This window comes from Chrysochloris asiatica, unplaced genomic scaffold, assembly GCF_000296735.1.
Source record: "Chrysochloris asiatica unplaced genomic scaffold, ChrAsi1.0 scaffold00108, whole genome shotgun sequence".
NCBI classification, from domain to species: domain Eukaryota; kingdom Metazoa; phylum Chordata; class Mammalia; order Afrosoricida; family Chrysochloridae; genus Chrysochloris; species Chrysochloris asiatica.
This window is the reverse complement of record NW_006408626.1, coordinates 11,170,119-11,189,819: the sequence shown is the minus strand read 5'-3', so window position 1 is coordinate 11,189,819 and position 19,701 is coordinate 11,170,119. Positions and strand designations below refer to the sequence as shown.

The following is a 19,701-nucleotide window of genomic DNA, read 5'->3' as shown; positions in this document are numbered from 1 at the left end:
TTTCTCAGCATACAGATTAAGTATGGTGAAAAGATATAATCCTGATGAATACCTTTTCTGATTTTAAGCTAGCTAGTAATCCCTTCTATTAGAATATTCTATTAGAATAACTTGGTCTATGTGTAGGTTCCACATGAACACAATGAGTCAGTGAAACACACTGATATTCTCTGCTTTGATCCAAGATCTGCTATCAGCAATGATATTCCTTATTTGGCATCCTTTTCAGGATTTCTGACAGTTCCCTGTTGATGTATTGCTTCAACCATTCAGTTATCCACAAAATTTGATCTGCATGTAATATTAATGATATTGTTTGATAATTTCCACATTAGAGTGGATCACCTTTCTCTGAAATGAGCACAGATTGGATCTCTTACTGTTGATTGGCTAGGTATCTGTTTTCCAAAATTTATTGCATAGACAAATGAGTGCTTCTAGTGTTACCTCAGTTTGTTTAAATACCTTAATTGCTATTCTGGCAATTTCCAGAGCCTTTCTTCACCAATGCCTAAATGAAGCTTGGATTTGTTTCTTCAACACCATCAGTTCTTGATCATATGTTACCATTTGAAATGTGTGAATGTTGACAAAATCTTTTTTGTACGGTGCATGTCTTCCATCTTTTTTGATGCTTCTTGTGTTCAGTATTTTGCCCATAGAATCCTTCTATATTGCAAGTTGAGGCTTGATTGTTTTCCAGTTATTTCAACTTGAGAAAAGTCAAGCACATTCTTCCCTTTTGGGTTTCTAACTCCAGGTTTTAGCACATTTCATTATGGAATGGCATTTATAGTTAAATAATTATCTGTTTAATTATTTATACAGTTTGAGTTCCCCTTTAAATTGCAATCTCTATGGCAACTGGTAATATGCTAGCCCTTTTCATGCTGACCTCCCCAGTGCCTGTCTTAAATATCTGATGAATGGAGGGAGATAACTCAAAGTGCACGTTGCTGTGTTCAGTTACAAGAAAGGAGTCAAGTGCTTGCTTGAAAGTTGAGATAAAGGAGTATGTTTGGAACTAGAAGAATCAGATAAGAAAGTACTTCATTTGAGCCAGATCATGAGGTATGTGGGCTGGGTCCCTTCAGGTTGAAAGTGATAGGGAGAGCATTCCTGGGGAGAAAGCTCTTAGTGAACAACTTGGTCCTAATTCACTGACCGCTGGTCTCAGTGTATTGTGTTGCTATGCATTGGCAGTATTTATTCAGTAAAGATGGTTTGTTGCCAAGTGTAACTGTCATGCTGCACTCATGTTTTAATTTTACTTTTTAAAATATTTTGGTGGTAAAATTTTTTCTGCTAGAAAGATCAAAATTTCTCTTTGCCTTTTCTCTGTAGCATTCTGTTGTTTTTCTTAAATCACTGGAAATGTACTTTTAGAGTGGAAGTAGTCCTAGTTGAAAGGGGAAAAACTGAAGCACTTATATTGTCTGCAGAAAAAAAGGAGAATGTGACTGAACTTGGGCAAAGTTCACTCTGAACACCCTACTTCCTAGAAGGAGGCTCTGGGGAAAGTTGAAACGTAGGCTAGAGGTAAATTTGTTATTTTTGTTACGTGCCATCGAGTCAGTTCTGACTTACAACGACCCTGGGTTTCTGAGGAGCCTCTGGTGAGTTAGAACCACCAATCTTGTGGTTAAAACCAACCTTGTGGTCCAGTGCTTATCTTACAGCACCACAGCTTTAGAGTCTATAAATTTCTCTGACATATCATTCTGTTTGTTGGAGTAAGAGCTGACTATACCTATAAAACTCAGTTCTTGTGTTATGGAAATGTGTTCAAGTGGTTTTGTCTTTCTGACCTTCAATTTAACTATCTGTTTCAGAGAAGTTATAAAAAAAAAAAAGCAGTGGACTGCTAACTGCAAGGTTGGCGGTTCAAATCCACCAGTTGCTCCTCAGAAACCCTATATAGAGTCGCTATGAGTCAGAACTAAGTCAGTGGCACTTACCAATAACAACAACATGGTATCTAAGACAGTTAAATGAGATCATGCAATGAGCTCAATGTCTGACCCTGAGTATGGAGTAGGTGCTTAGTTAGTGCTACTCATTAATTCAACCACCGAAGCGCACTGGTATAAAGTTGAATTCCAATTCATAGTGACGCTCTAGGAAAAAGTAGAACTGATCCACATGGTGTCCAAGGCTGCAGTCTTTACAGAAGTAGACTGTCACATATTTCTCTTGTGGAATAGGTGGTGGTTTCAACTTGCTGACCATTGGGCTAGCCTTCAAGGGCTTTAACCACTGCACAACTGGGGATCCACCATTAGTCCAGTTACTGATGATAGTCATAGAAGAATATTTTGCCACCTCATCATTTCTTAATAGCCATTTGTTTGGATAGCCCCAGGGGCCATGGCATTCCTTGAACCTCTGCATGATCAAGGTCTAGAAATTTGATATTCGCATCTCAGAGTAGACCCTTTATAATCTTTAACTTTTATTCTCTCGCTTGTTTCTCCTTGAGTCTTACCCAAATTTAGTTAATCTGTTCAATAGTAGAACTTCTATTTCATATAGCCTTTGCTACTTATAATTTTATCATTCTTTCCCTATTTATCCCTTCTCTACAAAATGTTGTTGAAAAAGGATCAAGACCATATAATTTGAAGCTGCTGAAAATTGAGACATTGATTAATCCCAGAAAACTGAGCAGCAGCACTTTATTTCCCTCCTTGTTAATAGTCTATGTGTCTTACTACCGTCAAATCCCCATCATGAATATAAGTTGAATTGGTCTTAATGCGTAGCAGAACAAATTGTTGTATATCGTAAAAGTTTGAGATAACTTTTTGCTTTAGAGATAACCAATCCCTGTTTCTTTCTTAGGTCTGTCTTTTCCTAGTTTTATGGCCTTGGGAGAGTTATCTAGTCTCATAAAGTTTCAGCTTCCTCATCTAAAATTAAGAGTGTTTGGTTAGTTTGTTGTAAGGATTAAATAACATGAAGCATGTAGAGTGTGCTTTGCATAGACCTTAGCAAAAAGTTGATAATCTGTAATACTATTGCCTTGTTACCATTATTTTCACATTAGTGTGAATATTATACTGGATGATATACAGGGAAGTCATGTTCACTTGAAACCAAACATGAAAAGAAAATAGCTTCTGGTTTCTTTATCACTGATGCATTCATTAATGGTCTCAACATCTTTGTGGTCATGTACTTGTGATCATGTACTCATGTGCTTTTTAAGGAGCTCTGGTAGCATAGTGGTTACAAATCGGGCTGCTAATCTCATGGTCAGCAGTTCAAAACTACCAGCATGTTTCATGGGAGAAAGGTGAGGCTTTCTGCTCCTGTAAAGATTCACAGCCTCGGAAACCCTGTACAGGGTTGCTATGAGTCAGAACTGTCTCCACAGCACATAACAACAACAACAACTCATGGGTTTTTAGTGGACTTCTGATGTGACACTGTAGAATCATCACTAGGTTGCAAACCCACCAACTGCTCCTCAGAAGCCCTATATAGGATCTCTATGAGCCGAACCCACTAGATGAGACTTAATCAATTATATGGCATACTATGCTTACAAATCTGCTGCACAAGCCCTTTTTAAAGTGTTGAAGAGCAAAGATCTCAGCTTTAGGACTAAGGTGAGCCTGACTCAAGCCATTGTATTTTCAATAACCTCATATGCGTGCGAGAGCTGGACAGTGAATAAGGAAGACCGTTGAAGAATTGATACCTTTTAGTTATGGTGTTGGAGGAGAATAGTGAAAGTGCCATGGGTTGCCAAAAGAACCAATAGATCCATTTTGGAAGCAGTGCAGTCAGAGTGCTCCTTAGAGGCCAAGATGACCAAACTTCATCTCTCATACTTTGGACATTGTCAGGAGGGAGCAGTTGCTGGAGAAAGATATCATGTTTGGTAAGGTGGAGAGTTAGAGAAAAAGAGGAAGACGCCCAATGAGACGGATTGGCCAAGTGGCAGCATTGATGGACTCAAGTGTGGCAACAATAGTGAGGTTGGCCCAGAATCGGGCAGTGTTTCGTTCTGCTGTGCATAATGTCGCTATGGGTCGGCACCGGCTCGATGGCCCTAACAACAACAACAACAATGCTTGCAAACTGAGGGGGAATAGCATCAGATTAATCATCTAAAAGAACAATTCAAGATATATCTTGAAGTACAGTGCTGTCTGTGATAAGATGTATCTATATACCTACAAGGAAGACCAGTTAATACCATTAGTATTCAAATTTACATGTCACCCATTAAAGCCAATGATGATGAAATTTAAGTATTCTCCCAACTTCTTCAGTCTGAAAATGATCAAATATGCAATCAAGATGCTTGATAATGCTAAAGTTGGATACAAAGGTGAAAGATCAGTAGTTGGAAAATATAGTCTTGATTGCAGAAATGATGCTGGAGATCACATAATAGGATGTTTTAAGACCAATAGCTTATTCATCGCAAATACCTTTTTCAACAACATAAATTGTAACTATGCATGTGCACCTCACCAGGTGGAATACGCAGGAATTAAAATGACTAAATCTGTAAGAAGAGACCATGGAGAAGTTCAATATCATCAGCTACAACAAGAAATTTCATTTCTGCCAAGAACTTGTTTTGTTTGAGTCTGTACCGTTTCGTTCTGCTGTGCAGAAACTCAGCTAACCTTATATGGAGTTTCTGAGGAGTGGATGATGGGTTTGAAGTGCCTACCTTGCAGTTAGCAGTCCAGTGCTTATCCTACAGTGCCATACAAGGATCCCATATTCATATTATTGTTGATGTTGTTAAGTACCGTTGAGTCTGAAATTTCATTTCTGCCAACAATTATTTGAGTCTGTTCTGACTCATAGCAATTCTGTATGGGATGTTTGTATAGTGGCTGGTGACCTTGAACCCCTGACTTCATGATTCAAACAAATCATGTGTTCCAGTGCATTAACCCTCAGTGCCACACCAGGACTCCATATTCATATTGTCATTGTTACTGCTATCAAGTCGGTCCAACTCATAGCTATATTTTTGTTGTTAGGTGCCAACACTCATAGCGACCTTATGCACAGCAGAATGAAACACTGCCCGATCCTGGGCCAACCTCACTATTGCTGCCACGCTTTAGCCCATTGATGCTGCCACTTGGTCAACCCATCTCACTGAGGGTCTTTCTCTCTTTCTCTGTCCCTCCACCTACCAAACATGATGTCCTTCTCCAGTGACGGTCCCTTCTGACAATATATCCGAAGTATGAGAGACAAAGTTTGGCCATCTTGGTCTCCAAGGAGCACTCTGGCTGCACTTTTCCCAACACAGATATGTTTGTTCTTTTGGATAGCTCATGGCACTTTCAATATTCTCCTCCAACACCATAACTCAAAAGCATCAAATCTTCTATGGTCTTCCTTATTCACTGTCCAGCTTTTGCATACATATGAGGTTATTGAAAATACCATGACTTGGGTCAGGCGCACCTTAGTCCTCAAGCCGATACCTTTGTTCTTCAACACTTTAAAAAGGTCTTGTGCAGCAGATTTGCCAAAACTTAATTATGCTCTTTTTTTGTTTTATACAAAAATTAAGATAATCAAAGTTTAACCCTTTTTTTTACCTTCCTTAAACTGATTACCATGTGGTGGGATATGAATACACTGCTTTGGAGATTTCTACTCCAAAATACTGCCAGTTCAACTTTTCTGTGAATAAATTTAATAATAGTACTTCCATTGTGAATATGTTCTGCTTTTCCATCATCCAGTGAATAAAATCTGAACTCTTTGATCTTTTAATTAAAGGACTTACTTGATTTGGCTCCAACCTGACTTTCCAGCCTCTTTCTAGCTTCTCCTCGTTTAATACCCCAGATACAACACATTCACTGTCCTCTCCCTCCTCAAGCACGTTGTCTTCATTTCATTCTATCACTCTAGGTTTCGGAGAGAGAAGCAGGTTCTGAGATGGAGGTTTGAACATGGTAAATTTTGTGGGGAGTGCCATTGGAAGCATCCTGTGAAGGAGTGGGGGAATTAAAAACAATTCTTCTCTCCCTCGTTCTTCATTGGGAAAAAATGGTTGGGCCTTTGTACACTGGTGTGGACTAGTCATTGGATTGTGGGCTCCATAAAGGAGTATGAGCACCACAGGATTCATTACACATCATTTCCTCTATTCCTAGAATGATCCCTGTAACCGGGATCCCTTCCATATGCATCAGTGCTTCTTCAAATCCTATTTAATCCTGGAGGCCCATTTCAAATTTACCCTTATTTATGTATCCCTTCCTTACTCACCAGCGGGAAATAGACATTCTTTTTTAAATAGTCTCCTCTTTTAATTAAACCTCCAAAACATTTTGAGCATATTTCTCTTAGTGTGCTTCCGTTCATATGTTTATTCATCTGATTTTTTGTGTACTATGTGAATCAATAACACATTTGATGCCATCGTGTTTTGTTGCTGAAAGAACACAAATGGTTATACTCACTGGGCATCTTTATTAAAACAAAGCATACAGTAGAGCAACAACAGAAAAAGAATATGCACTAAATGTTGTTTCAAAGTCTCAGACTTGCTTCCTTTTTCTCCTACCACCAGATTGCACAGGATATCTTTGTCTATAGGTCTTAAACCACCACCAGTGTGTATGCAGAACATTCTAGTATAAGAAAGCCAAAAGTTTGCTGGAGGTCAGGTTCCCCTATAGTGAGCTGTACACATAGATATATTCCAGCTATACAACGGCTGTCAAACTACTCACTGAAATCAAATGCAAATGATAAATTCAGTATTGTTACTAATGATACGCCTTAACTTCAAAATAACTCACAGACTCATGGTTGCAGAATTGTATTTATGTTTCATTTATATATTGTAAAGTGTTGGCTGAGGGTCACCATCATGCACCAGGCAACTCTGGGGATAAGCAATGAGTTAATCCAGATCATCTGAGATTGCTTGCACTGTACTATGTAAAAGGGTCACATAGATTTAATGATCGATATAAAGACATTTAGAAACCAAAACAAAATTGAAAGTCCTAGCTCTCAAAAGGAATTTCAGTAGGAGAGAGGGACACATTCCACAATAAAAAACAAAACAAGAGAGAGAATAATAATCAATTAATACAGTTTTTTGGTTTTTTATCAGAAAGTCATTTAAAATGCTATGTAAAGTCAAAAGTCTCAGGCCTCTTTTGGATCTCTATTCCCCATTCGTGTATATATTGGATGCATAGCACATTCCATCCATCATTAAAGTCATTTTTAAAATGTGATTTATTCCCCTTAGAATATTGTAAGCTACTTGGAAGCAATGACTAAGTCTTAATAACAATAATAAAACAATTGCCATCCAGTAAGTTCTGACTCATGGTGACGACATGTGTGTTAAAGTAGATCTGTGATCCATAGGGTTTTCAGTGACGGATTTTTCAGAAGTAAATGTTACAGTTCCTTCTTCCTGGGTACCTCTGAGTGGACACACACCTCCAAACTTTCAATCTGTAGCTAAGAGTGTTAATTATTTACACTATATAGAGATTCCAAGTCAGTCTTACTCATCCTTCAATTCTCCATAATATTCAACACAAAACTTGCATCTGACACCCAATAAATGTTTGTCTAGTGAATGAAAGACTAGAAGAACACAGCCACCCACTGTGATCATACAAAGTTTCAGGCAGTTCTGTTTACCGTAATCTTTTTTATCTGGGCCTCTCAGAAACAAGTTAGGCGACTGACTGTTTTGTTTTTATATAAAGTATTGCAAGTATCATAATATATTCCCATTTATGATGCTTTTTAATATTCATTTTAATTTTATTCATTTTCGTGGGACCATATGTGTCCTAAACAACATAAGAAAATAACAAAGGGATTTACAAGATAGTATCTCTATCCGTTGCTAAGTCAAGGGAGGCTAGTATATGTGAGTAGAACTTCTCACCTACTGGTAATGTGACTTGCCTTTGTCTGCTGAGTAACGCTTATATAGCCCCATTATTTTAATGTATTTATTATGGAGTATATGAAATCTCTAGTAGCGTAGTGGTTACGAATTGGGCTGCGAACCTTAAGGTCAGCAGTTCGAAACTACCAGCCGCTCTGTGGGAGAAAGATGAGGCTTTCTGCTCCCGTAAAGATTTACAGCCTTGGAAACCCTGTACAGGGTCGCTATGGGTCGGAACTGACTCGACAGCACTTAACAACAACAACAACAATATGAAATCTCTATAAAATACCATGAAAAGATGCATATGTGTGTTAACCACTATTATCAAATACTGATATTCTTAATTCTAGTACTCCCCATCCTTAGCCAAGGGTAACAACTATTCTGTTATTGCATATGTGCCAGGGGGCTTCAAAAAATTCATGGAAAAATTCCATTATCTTTAGTTCCATTTTTCCATGAACTCTTTGAAGTCCCATTGTATGTATCCATGAGGAGTAAATAACATTGTTTTGCATATTTTAATCTTTAACTAAGTAATATTTTACTGTGCCTAACCTTCTATGGCTTGCTTTCTTTGTTTCCAAATTTTACAGATTCATCTATGTTGATATACGTAACTGTGGTGGTGGTGGTGGTGTGCTGCCAAGTCATTTCCTACTCATGGTGACCTTGCATAGGGTTTCTGAAGTTGTAAATCTTTATAGGAACAGAAAGCCTCATCTTTCAGAAACCCTTGGAACAGTTGGTAGTTCTGAACTGCTGACCTTGAGGTTAACCACCTGACTCATAATCACTATGCCACCAGAGCTCCTTATATGTAACTGTAGGTCCATTTTCATGGACCTATAATTTTGACTCATTTCTCAATGTTTAATCATGGGCATTTAAGTTGTCAAATATTTCATTCCTGTTGCTAATGGTTGTAGCGTAATCTTGTGTAGTCATGTATGAAGACCCTATAACTGAATTCGTTGTATAGTATAAAAGGTCATATATAAGCAAAAAAACCACTGACATTTGAGTCAATCCCAACTCATAGTGACCCTATATAGGATGTAGGAGACACTAAATCTTTATGGAAGCAGCCTCATCTTTCTTCTGTAGAGCAGTTGGTGAGTTTGAAGCACTGACCTATGTATTTGGAGTCCTAGTATGGCGCTGTAGAATAAGCATGGGACCTAAAGTTCAGTTTGAACCACAAGATCGGCAATTCAAACTCACTCGCTGGTCCTTGGAAACCCTAAACAGGGATGCTATGGGGTTGGAACTGACTCCATGGCACACCACCATCACCGCCACAGTTGCATACATCAAAATAGATGAATGTTGGTGTGGCGCTGTAGGATAAACACTGGACTGTGAACCAAAAGGTCAGTGGTTCAAACCCACCACCTTGAAGCAGGGTCTATTTGAGTCAGAAACCAACTTGATGGTATTTAACAACAAAAACTACAATAAACATCCATTAAAATCAGATAGTTGTTAAGTGCTGTTGAATCAGTTCTGACTCATAGCAATCCTGTATAAGGTTTCCAGGTAGCAGCTGGTGGGTTTGAACTGCTAACTTGTGGTTTGAAGTCCAGAGCGGATTCCACAGTGCCACACCAGAAGGTCACTAAAATAAGGTATACCTTAAATTTCTCTATAGCTATGAAATTGTTATGAGTATTTACCTAGGCATATCTTCTGAGATAAAATGAAACAATTTTATAATTCAATTTTAAATGTACTAAGATCAATTTTGCTTCAAATTGTTAATTGTGAATTGAGAGAATATATCTCATAGTATGATTAAGAAGATGACCTTTAATTCTGATGCCAGTGGATCTCGGGATCTGCTATCAGCTGATGGAACTTGGACAGGGTATTTAAACTCTTTGTTTCCTTCAGGATAATTGTTGAACCCATTTTATAGAATAATTTAAAATGAAATGTAAATGCATGAAAATTAAGGTTTTGGCATGTACTAATCAATAATTATGAGCCTCTGGTAGTGTAGTGGTTACCACTTGGGCTGCTAGCCTCAAGGTCAGCAATTTGAAACTACCAGCTGTTCCATGGGAGAAAGATGAGGCTTTCTTCTCCCATAAGAATTTACAGTCTTGGAAACCCTATATAGGGGTCCTATGAGTCAGAACCAACTCCATGGCACATAACCACCACCAATCAGTGATTAGGAGCTCTGGTAGCATGGTGGATTATGAGCTGAGTTGCTAACCACAAGGTCAGCAGTTTGAATCTACCAGCTGTTCCTCAGAAGAAAAATGAGGCTTTCTGTTCCTGTGAAAATTTACAGCCTCAGAAACCCTATACAGGGTGACTATGAGTTGGAACTGATTCCAAGACACTTAACCACCACCACCAATCAATGATTAAGGAGCCTTTGTAAGGTAGTGGGTTATGAGTTGGGCTGCTAACCACAAGATCAGCAGTTTGAATCTACCAGTTGCTGCTTACCAGAAAGATGAGGCTTTCAGCTCCTGTGGTAGCATAGTGGTTACGAGTTGGGCTGCCATCCTCAAGGCCAGCAGTTTGAAAGTACTAGTGGTTCCACTGGAGAAAGATGATGCGTTCTGCTCCTGTAAAGATGTACAATCTTGGAAACCCTCTGCAGAGTGACTATGAGTTGAAACCGACTCCATGGTACTTAACAACAAAAAAAATTTATAGCCTTGGAAACCCTGTGCAGTGTCATTATGAGTTGGACCTAACTCCATGGCGCATAACCACAATCACCAATCAGTGATTAATAAATTACAAAGATGATAAGGATGAATTTGAGTCTTTAAGTAAGAACATATGTTTGAACATTTTTAGTAATTTGAAGAAGCCTTTTAAAAATATTAGACATAGATACTATTATCATTATAGTGTTGATGTTAAGTGCCATTGAGTTTAGGGTTTCCAAGGATAGGCTGGCAGGTTTGAACTGCCTACCTGTGGTTAGCAGCACAGTGCTTATCCTATAGAGCCACATCAAGACTCCTAATTCTAAATAATCTTTGGATTCAATACAATAAATTTCTGTATTGTTGTTGTTGTTAAGTGCCGTTGAGTCGGTTCCGACCCATAGCGACCCTGTACAGGGTTTCCGAGGCTGTAAATCTTTACGGGAGCAGAAAGCCTCATCTATCTCCCGCGGAGTGGCTGGTAGTTTCGAACTGCTGACCTTAAGGTTCGCAGCCAGATTCATAACCACTACGCTACCAGAGCTCCTTATAGGTAAGCCCATGTAAAATGGGATCTTTTGGTAATATCAAGATGGAGCTAAACACTCTTAGATCAAAATTCAAAATTCTCCATGATATGTAGCATTCTTTACCCCTCCAATCTGTGACAAAGTTGCCTAATAATGGGAAACAGGAGCCCCTTTATTTTAACACATTTCAGGATTTGTGAGTACAAAAGAGGAATGTTATTTTATTAACAGCAAAACAGGTGTTTTTATTATTGAAATACTAAGTGTGGGAAGAAGACTGTTTAGCAGTTGCCATACTTGAAGGTGAGGCTGAATAAAAAATAATGATGGAGCCCTTTAAGGATGTGGCGCTGCATGATAACTCACTGAACCATTCGGTCAGTTTGAACCACTAGGTCGGTAGTTCAAATCCACCAGCCACTCCGCAGAAACTCTATACAGGGTTGCTATGGGTTGGAACCGACTGGACAACATTTAACAACAGTATGGGATCTCTATTTTAGGTAGAAAATGATGCTTTTTAACACTGAAGTGTAGCCTAGGGAAGACTCAATTGTGCTATGGCCCACCCTTTGTCAACACAGGAATAAGCATGACATGGTCTTTACAGCAATGGGTTTGTGTAGCTAAATCTCCAATAAATGCTGGAGATATGTAACAGGAGTCTGATGGGTCTGAGCTCATCTTTTGTATGCTAATGTGCTCTCACAGCAAAGGAATGTGAATTAACACAGATTGAAGAGAGACATTGATCTTCTCACTGCCTTCTGAGATGGATTGTTGAGAGCTAAAGGAACACCAGGCTGGAACCAAATCTCCTGCTGTCCTATGTAGGTTTTTACAATCTGCTTTTAAATAATACAAAGTCAGAGCAGCCTCAACTTCCAGACCAGCACTTCTTCACAAATCTTCCCATAATATGACACTGCAGAAACCTCTCTAATTCAAAGCAACACTATTATTTTCAAAGTAAGCACTTTAAAAGGTTGCTTGCACAAGGGAGACACACTTTCTGAGATATATTCTATTTTGCAGTTACTAGCACACTGTGGGTCTCATTGCACTGAACTTTACACTTGAATCTATCTGATGCATTTTAAGTTGAACTCTGTAAACAGGTTAGATGTTTGTTAAGTGTTGATACACAAATGCAGTGACTAGGTGTGACTGTTCCTTTAAACAACTATCTATAGTCCTTTTTTTTCTTCCTCCTTTGCTCTCTAACAGACAAACCAATTTGTAATTTATAATATATAGACTCTGAACCATAAATTAGTTTTTACAATGTAATGTTAATGGTTTCTAATATATATATGAACAAGATGGTAACAACCTTTCTCTGTTAAAAAGATGTCAGCTTCTATCTCTTTTTTCAAATTGTATCTACAGCCATTTTGCCTTTTAAATGTGTGCACCTTAATTTAAGGTGGGAGACCTATAGCCAATGACTTTTTGCAAACTTTTGAAAGACAAAGAGGTAGAACTAATGAGGTAATTTTATTTAAATGACCGTAATGGATTAGTATGACTTTTCATCTTCTAGGTTTTACTTTGCTGTATTTATATATCATGGGCATGGATAAGAACCATCTTTGTTTGTTTTTTGACATATGAAGTCAGTCTTAGAAAATTTATTTTTGTTCCACTGAAGCTCTACCAGGACTCCTAGTGTGATGCTGTAGGATCAGCAATGGACTGCAAACCACAAGGTCAACAGTTCAAACCCACTATCTGCTCCACAGAAATTCTATACATGGTCACTATGTCGGAACTGACTCAACAGCATTTAAAAACAACTATGCTCTATAAATTTAAAAAACACAAGAAAAGAGTCTTTTTCTGCTTGGGGATTCGGATTCTGGCTGTGTTTCCTGAAGTCACATGAAGTGATGTAAGACTATTAACACAGGAGAAATGTTATACTTTCAGTATTTAAAAAATACTGTACTGTGAAAAATTCTTGAAACTGTATATTTTGCCAAGGTCTGCTTCCACTTAAATGTATGGAAATTCAGCAGGCAAGTTTCACAGTAATCTAATAATCAGTTATTTCATCTGTCATCTCACATCAAACCATCATTTTACTATGGGGCTATTTAATTTACCTGACTCTAGCCATTATTATTGTATTTCCATAGTTAGTTATCATTCTATTTTAGATTGTTTGTACTAATGATTTATTTCTTACTTTCTCTAGGATATAGACCCACACTAACTGGATCTAATTTATAAAAGAGAAATCTACAGTCAGTGGCCACTCCTGCCATGATGCTACTATGGAAAACAGAATGGTCAATAGGATATGGTCTGATAAATAGTGATGACTGAAGATGCTGCTTCAATACATGTGAAATCAATGGGAGATACTTGCTGCATGAAGAGCTCTCTGAGCTTTTCTTGATAAACTCACCTTTAAGAAATTGGAGCATATTCTATCATCAAGTGGATACAAATACATTTGCCTCACTGTAACCAGACAAGTAGACAACTAATGTGGGAACATGGCACTGCCCAGATGCATGAGGTCAAATTATGTTTGGAAACCAGTAATGGCATGTTTGGCACACAGGGGATTGGGTGCCTCGTTGACTCTCTGTATATTGGGATGTGTGCTTCAGGCTACCCATGTGCTGTCACAAAAATTGGATGATGTGGATCCATTGGTGACTACCAACTTTGGCAAGATAAGAGGAATTAAGAAAGAGCTCAACAATGAAATTTTGGGGCCTGTTATTCAATTTCTTGGAGTTCCATATGCAGCCCCACCAACGGGAGAGCATCGTTTTCAGCCTCCAGAGCCGCCATCTCCCTGGTCAGATATCAGAAATGCTACTCAGTTTGCTCCTGTATGTCCCCAGAATATCATTGATGGCAGATTGCCAGAAGTCATGCTTCCGGTGTGGTTTACTAATAACTTGGATGTGGTTTCTTCCTATGTACAAGACCAGAGTGAAGACTGCCTATATTTAAACATATATGTTCCAACTGAGGATGGTGAGTTTATTGCAGGAAAACAAACACACAAACAAACAAACAAAACCCAGGGAGATCTATTGATATATTTCTTTTCTATTCTAAGTTCTAACAATATTAATTTACATGTATTGGTAGCATGCATGGCTTCTCTTGTTGGCATGTAGACATATTTTACATGCGTGCATGTTGCTCTTTTGTTTATGTGTGTTGGTGTATCTATTCTTATTTGTTTTCTGTGCCTACTCATTTTCTTTCCTCCGCAGCACGTGTATTTAGGTAGAAATGGGTTTCTAATTTCCATTTCCTACCAAATGACTTCTGAGAAGATTCATCAACATTTCTCCATTGCATGTGCAGACTCAACAAATTGGGGATCTTTCGCACTGAATTAATGCAGGAGCATATTAAGTTAGATACTGGTGTTGCATGCTCCGGCGGTCTGTGATGGAGCGCCATGTTATTTTCTAGTCTTCTATTCATTTTTCAGTAAAAAGAATATCCAAGGAATGTGCCAGAAAACCCGGCAAGAAAATATGTAGAAAAGGAGGTATGTATAAAAGTGGAAATAAAAACGGGGGAAAAAGCTTGCAGAGGAAGAACAAGTTACTCTCCCTAAGGATGATTTGCTGATGCTGGGAAGCGAATGGTTAGGTGATACTTGGAATTTAATGAAGGTTATAGCAAGAAATAGAAAAAATGGTTAAGGAGGATTCAAGCTGTGGAGGCAACATTGGCAAAGATCATCGATGGTGCCTTGTATTCTGGTGCTGGTAGAATCCACTATAGGTGAATTTCTGCTTTGAGTTTGTTTCTAGAGGAGAAGATATTTCAGATAGTATATTGCCCACAAAGAACCCAATCAAAGCTGTTTTACTAACTTGTCAACTTATTCTGCAGGTAGAGTTCTGTTCCTCTTAAATGGATCATTTCAGTCACCAACTTAGTTTTTTGTTCTTGTTGTTGTTTGTTTATTCTAACCTCCTTCTGAATAGTTTATGAACTGTCACCATATTATAGATTTGTATTGAGTATTGGACAATTGCCATAATTAAGAAATGGTATTTTGTCCTGACAGTCTTTAGTTTTAGTTAACTTTCCAGAAGAGAGAGAAATTTTGCAGATTTTATACTAAATATTTGCAGTGTTGTAATTACTGTCACATTTTTATATTTATGTAAAACATTTTAAAACATAGGGAAGAGCATGATTCAGAAGCTACAATTTAATCAACCTTCAAATCATCCTCTAGCCAGATTGAGCAAATGTAGATACTGACAGCTGCAAGCGTGCTTCTGAATGTGGCTTGTCCACACTCCATTTTTATGTAACATCCAGTAAATCACTCATAGAAGAGTAAGATTTTCTATGGTAGTAAATCATCTAAGTGTTATTTTGACCTTATTCATAACTTTATAGAATTTCCAATCTTCATACAGAAGTCATATTAATATTCTAGTCTGCACATTCTATTTCTCTATGCACTTCTAATCTCCTGGCTGGACCAAGTCAGATTTCATTACAGCATCCTTGGGGGGTGGGAAGTGTCTAAACTGTTCTGTTTTACTGAGACAGCATTATATGGAAGAAGCTTCATATAATAAGATTCTCAACTGCAGATCAGAAGTACTTGCATTCAGTTGAGTTTTGTTTTGTTTTTGTTCTTTATTTCTTTCTTATACTTGTAATACGTGATTTGGCATTTATTTTTTATTGATGCCATAATTTGGGTTAAAAGCATGGTAATACTTAAGAAGATGAGCACGGAATCAACAAGGGTGTTTGAAACTGCAAAAACAAATTCTCTTGTTTTTCCCCAAATAAGAATAACTGCAGTGATTTACATGCCTTCAACTAATGTACAATACTGCAGTGGTTATTATTATGCAGCTCATCAAGCATGTGTAATTAGCTAAGTGACTTTCGCCTCCTATCACAAAAATGTTGATTCACAAAGTCATAAATAAAGATGCTATTGAAGAATGCATAAACAGAACAAAATGCATAAAAATATGTATAATCAAGAAAAAGAGAAGGACACCTTAAGGTAAGCTAGTAAATGAGAGTGTCCTTTCTGCTCACATACAACTTCAGAGGGAAAAAGATCCATTAGAAAATCCTTCTTCAATGTTGTTTGCATTGTTGGTTCCATCTGCATTATAAAGAAATTGGCAGACAGATACATAGGCCAGTGCTATTTACTTTGCCAACCTTTGAACTAATTTATAATTACTCTATGGATATCTGTAGATACTCATTTCAGTCGATGTGATTTATAGTTTAAATCTATGGTGGTTTGATATTAAGCATTCTACAAAATTATTTTGCTTTGGAACTTAATGTATCTTAGTATTATTCATTTAATTTACTTGCTATATGGGTAGATTTTATATCAGTGAAAGGTTTAGAATTTTTTCTTGCATTAAAGTAAGGTAAGAACCACATGCACTGATTCCAATACACCTACAAATTCCTCTTAGGATTTAAAAACACACTGTTATAAACAGATCTCATTCATTACCTGAGGACTGCCTATAAATACTTCTAAAAATAAAACCAACATTTTAGACCTTTGTTTTTGCATTGTTGTTGTTAGGTGCCTTTGAGTTGGTCCCAACTCATCATGATCCTATGCATAACAGAATGAAACACTGTCCTGTCCTACACCATCTCACAAAGGCCATTTGCAACTATATTAATCTGTCTCACTGGGGAGCTTCCTCTTTTTCTCTGACCCTCTACTCTACCAAGTATAGTGTCAGTATCCTTCTCCAGGGACTGGTGTCTCCTGATAGTGTGTCCGAAGTATGAGAGATGAAGTCTCACCATCCTGACATGTTATTGTTGTTGTTAAGTGCTATTGAGTCAGTTCCAACCCATAGCGACCCTGTATAGGGTTTCTAAGAAGCAGCTGGTGAGCTTGTGTTTACTTTTGTTTCTACCCCTCCCACTCCTTCTTTATCATGAAGGGTTTATTTATACCGCTTCCAGAAAATATAGCATCTGGATCAAGGAATTATTTATCATTTTGTACTTATACATGTGTACTATGGGTTGGAGCTGACCAACGTTACTTAACAACAAAAACAAAATACTAGTGTACTATATTAGCATATGTGCACATACTAATAGATTAGTATATGTGTATATGCTAATAAGCACATATAAACTAATATGCACTCCTGGTGTGGCATTGTAGGATCAGCACTGGACTGTGAACCATAAGGTTGGCAGTTCAATCCCACTAGCTGCTCCTTGGAAACACAGAGTCACTGTGAGTGGAAACTGACTTGAAGGCACCTAACAACAACATACTAATATATGATGGGGCTTCAAAATCCATACTTAATATACAAGTAAGCTTCAAAAAGTTTATGGAAAAATGGAATGAAAAGATAATGGAATTTTTCTATAATCATTTATAATATTCTTTGTGTATTACATATGGATTGTGAATCAGCAGAATTCCAAAACTTTATAAATGATGATTCAGAAACTATATTAGTAGTTGTGTTGTCTTCTATCTATTCTAGCTTGCTATTATTTATCTTGTGTTTTAAGTACCAAATATATTATATGCATATGGTATTCATTCAAAGTATTTCCAAATTGTCTATTACAATAGATCAGCCATTATTCAAGGGTGTCAACAATGAACAAAACACAAAATATGTCTTCCAATAGAATATAAATTTTAGTAATTTTGTAAAGGACACATTTTGTAAACGTAGGTTGGTATAAAAGTAAATCATTCCCCCCCTCCAAGATATGACTTGCCATAATCTTTAAGTAGAGCTTTTATAATATTTTTTCTGTGCAATGAAGGAAAAAATACATTTTTATCAGTAAATTGCCCCTCTTTTAAAATCTATCCCAGTTGTGAATCTATCATTTTGTATTTCCCGTGATAGTTTTAACCATATGTTAATTACTCTCTAGATATTTCTTCAGAGCTTGCTTAAAACGATATGACTCTCAGTACTTAGGCAAATAGGCAGATACTATTGTGATAGGAACTAGGATTTGGGTGAGGAGATTAGATATTTGCTTTTATGGGCTATGTGTTTTGCATAATTTATTCAGTCGATAATCACAACTTTATGAAGAAAATGTAGTATTCTATCTCCTATTTTATGAAAAAGAAGTTGATTCTGAGAAGCCAAATAACATGGCCTGATTTCTATTACTCGTGAATGATAGAGTCAGGTTTGGCCTCAGTTTCTGCTTACAGAAGTGTTTCTATTATATCAGGTTGCCTCCTGTAGAAAATTTCTACTGCAGTGGCTTGTGTCTCTCCATCCTCCCCTTCTTCATTGCTTCTTTTGCGCCTAAAAACATACCACACATTCTTTTGTTATTCTACTTGTTAACACAATCAATGCTTACCTTAACTGATCTAATCAAGCCAATGTTAGCAACTGATTTCCAGAAAACATTCTCAGTGTTTATCTTAGTTAATGCTCTTAAAGAGCTCATGGGTTTCCCACAAGTCCTGAATGCAATCCCAACAGACACCTCCTGGATGCCTTCATAGAGTGGCATTCATGTGCTTAAGTTTCACTTTGTTTTTCTGGGTCGCTGTCATGGGAGAGTTGCTGACAAACAGTTAAGTGGGCAAATATTAAGCAGTAAACATGAGAAGGAGGAACAAGAGGCCCAGAGAATTCACAAACAAATTGATTGGCTTGTGGTTACTCTAGAGTTGTATAATCTTATATTTTTTTCAGCAGCTTGCCTGTAATTTGCATAGCTTTCTGAGATGAATACAGAATTAATTTTCATTTCTGCAGTTGTGAGAAATTTTATCCTGCTTTTTCACTTTCTGCCAATTGTTATTGTGCAGAAAATTAGAATTTTTGTAGACAATTCTGGTACAGTTCTTGACTCGTTGCTCGCTTTATCACTAATCTTTGTAAGTATTTTACTTTTTCATGCTCTGTTTAATGGGCCTTATCTCAGGCAATACTGAATTCATTCAAGAGCCTTCACACAAACTTAAGGTTTACTTGGTGTCATGTCTAGCATGGAGCCTGAGTTTCTCTAATTAAAAAAGTATAACAATGACTTTTATTACCAGCAATGTGTTTAGTAATTTTAAAAGAGATTATATTGTGGACTGCGCTTTCAGCTTGCTTTTAAATCTATAGCTAATTTATATAGTTATTTAACAAATACATATTGTTAATTACTCTGTGCTGGTTACTACTCTAGTTTCAAGGGCTACATCAGTGAACAAAACACAACCCAAAAACACCCTTGTTCTCCTGGATGTTATATACTAATGTACGGAGACAGATTACAAACAAACAACTAAATTTAAGTGCTGCTTCTGTGGATGTTAAGTGCCGTCAAATTGGTTCCCAATTATAGTGACACTGTGTAGGGTTTCCGAGGTGAGGCTGGTGGATTTGAACTGCCTACCTTGCAATTCAAACTGACCTTGTATTCCAGTGCTTATCCTATATGGCCACACCAGGACTCCAACAAGGAGAGTTGTTGTTGTTGTTGTTAGGTGCCACCGACCCATAGCGACCTTATACACAGCCAAAGGAAACACTGTCCAATCCTGGTCCAACCTCACAACTGTTGCCACACTTGAGTTCAT

At 37.5% G+C, this 19,701-nt stretch overlaps 1 protein-coding gene across 6 annotated transcripts in view; it reads left to right on the top strand.

Moving 5' to 3' along the window:
- Positions 1-19,701, top strand: part of NLGN1 (neuroligin 1) — a 1,317,199-nt gene that overhangs the window by 246,683 nt on the left and 1,050,815 nt on the right. For 2 of the 6 annotated variants that reach the window (XM_006867711.1, XM_006867710.1), the window contains exons 1-2: positions 13,625-14,117; positions 14,587-14,646. In XM_006867711.1, the coding sequence (XP_006867773.1) occupies positions 13,625-14,117; positions 14,587-14,646 (553 nt within the window). Of the gene's footprint in view, positions 1-13,320; positions 14,118-14,586; positions 14,647-19,701 lie in introns of those variants that run through there. The other 4 variants (XM_006867712.1, XM_006867713.1, XM_006867714.1 and 1 more) reach the window with 3 other exon arrangements.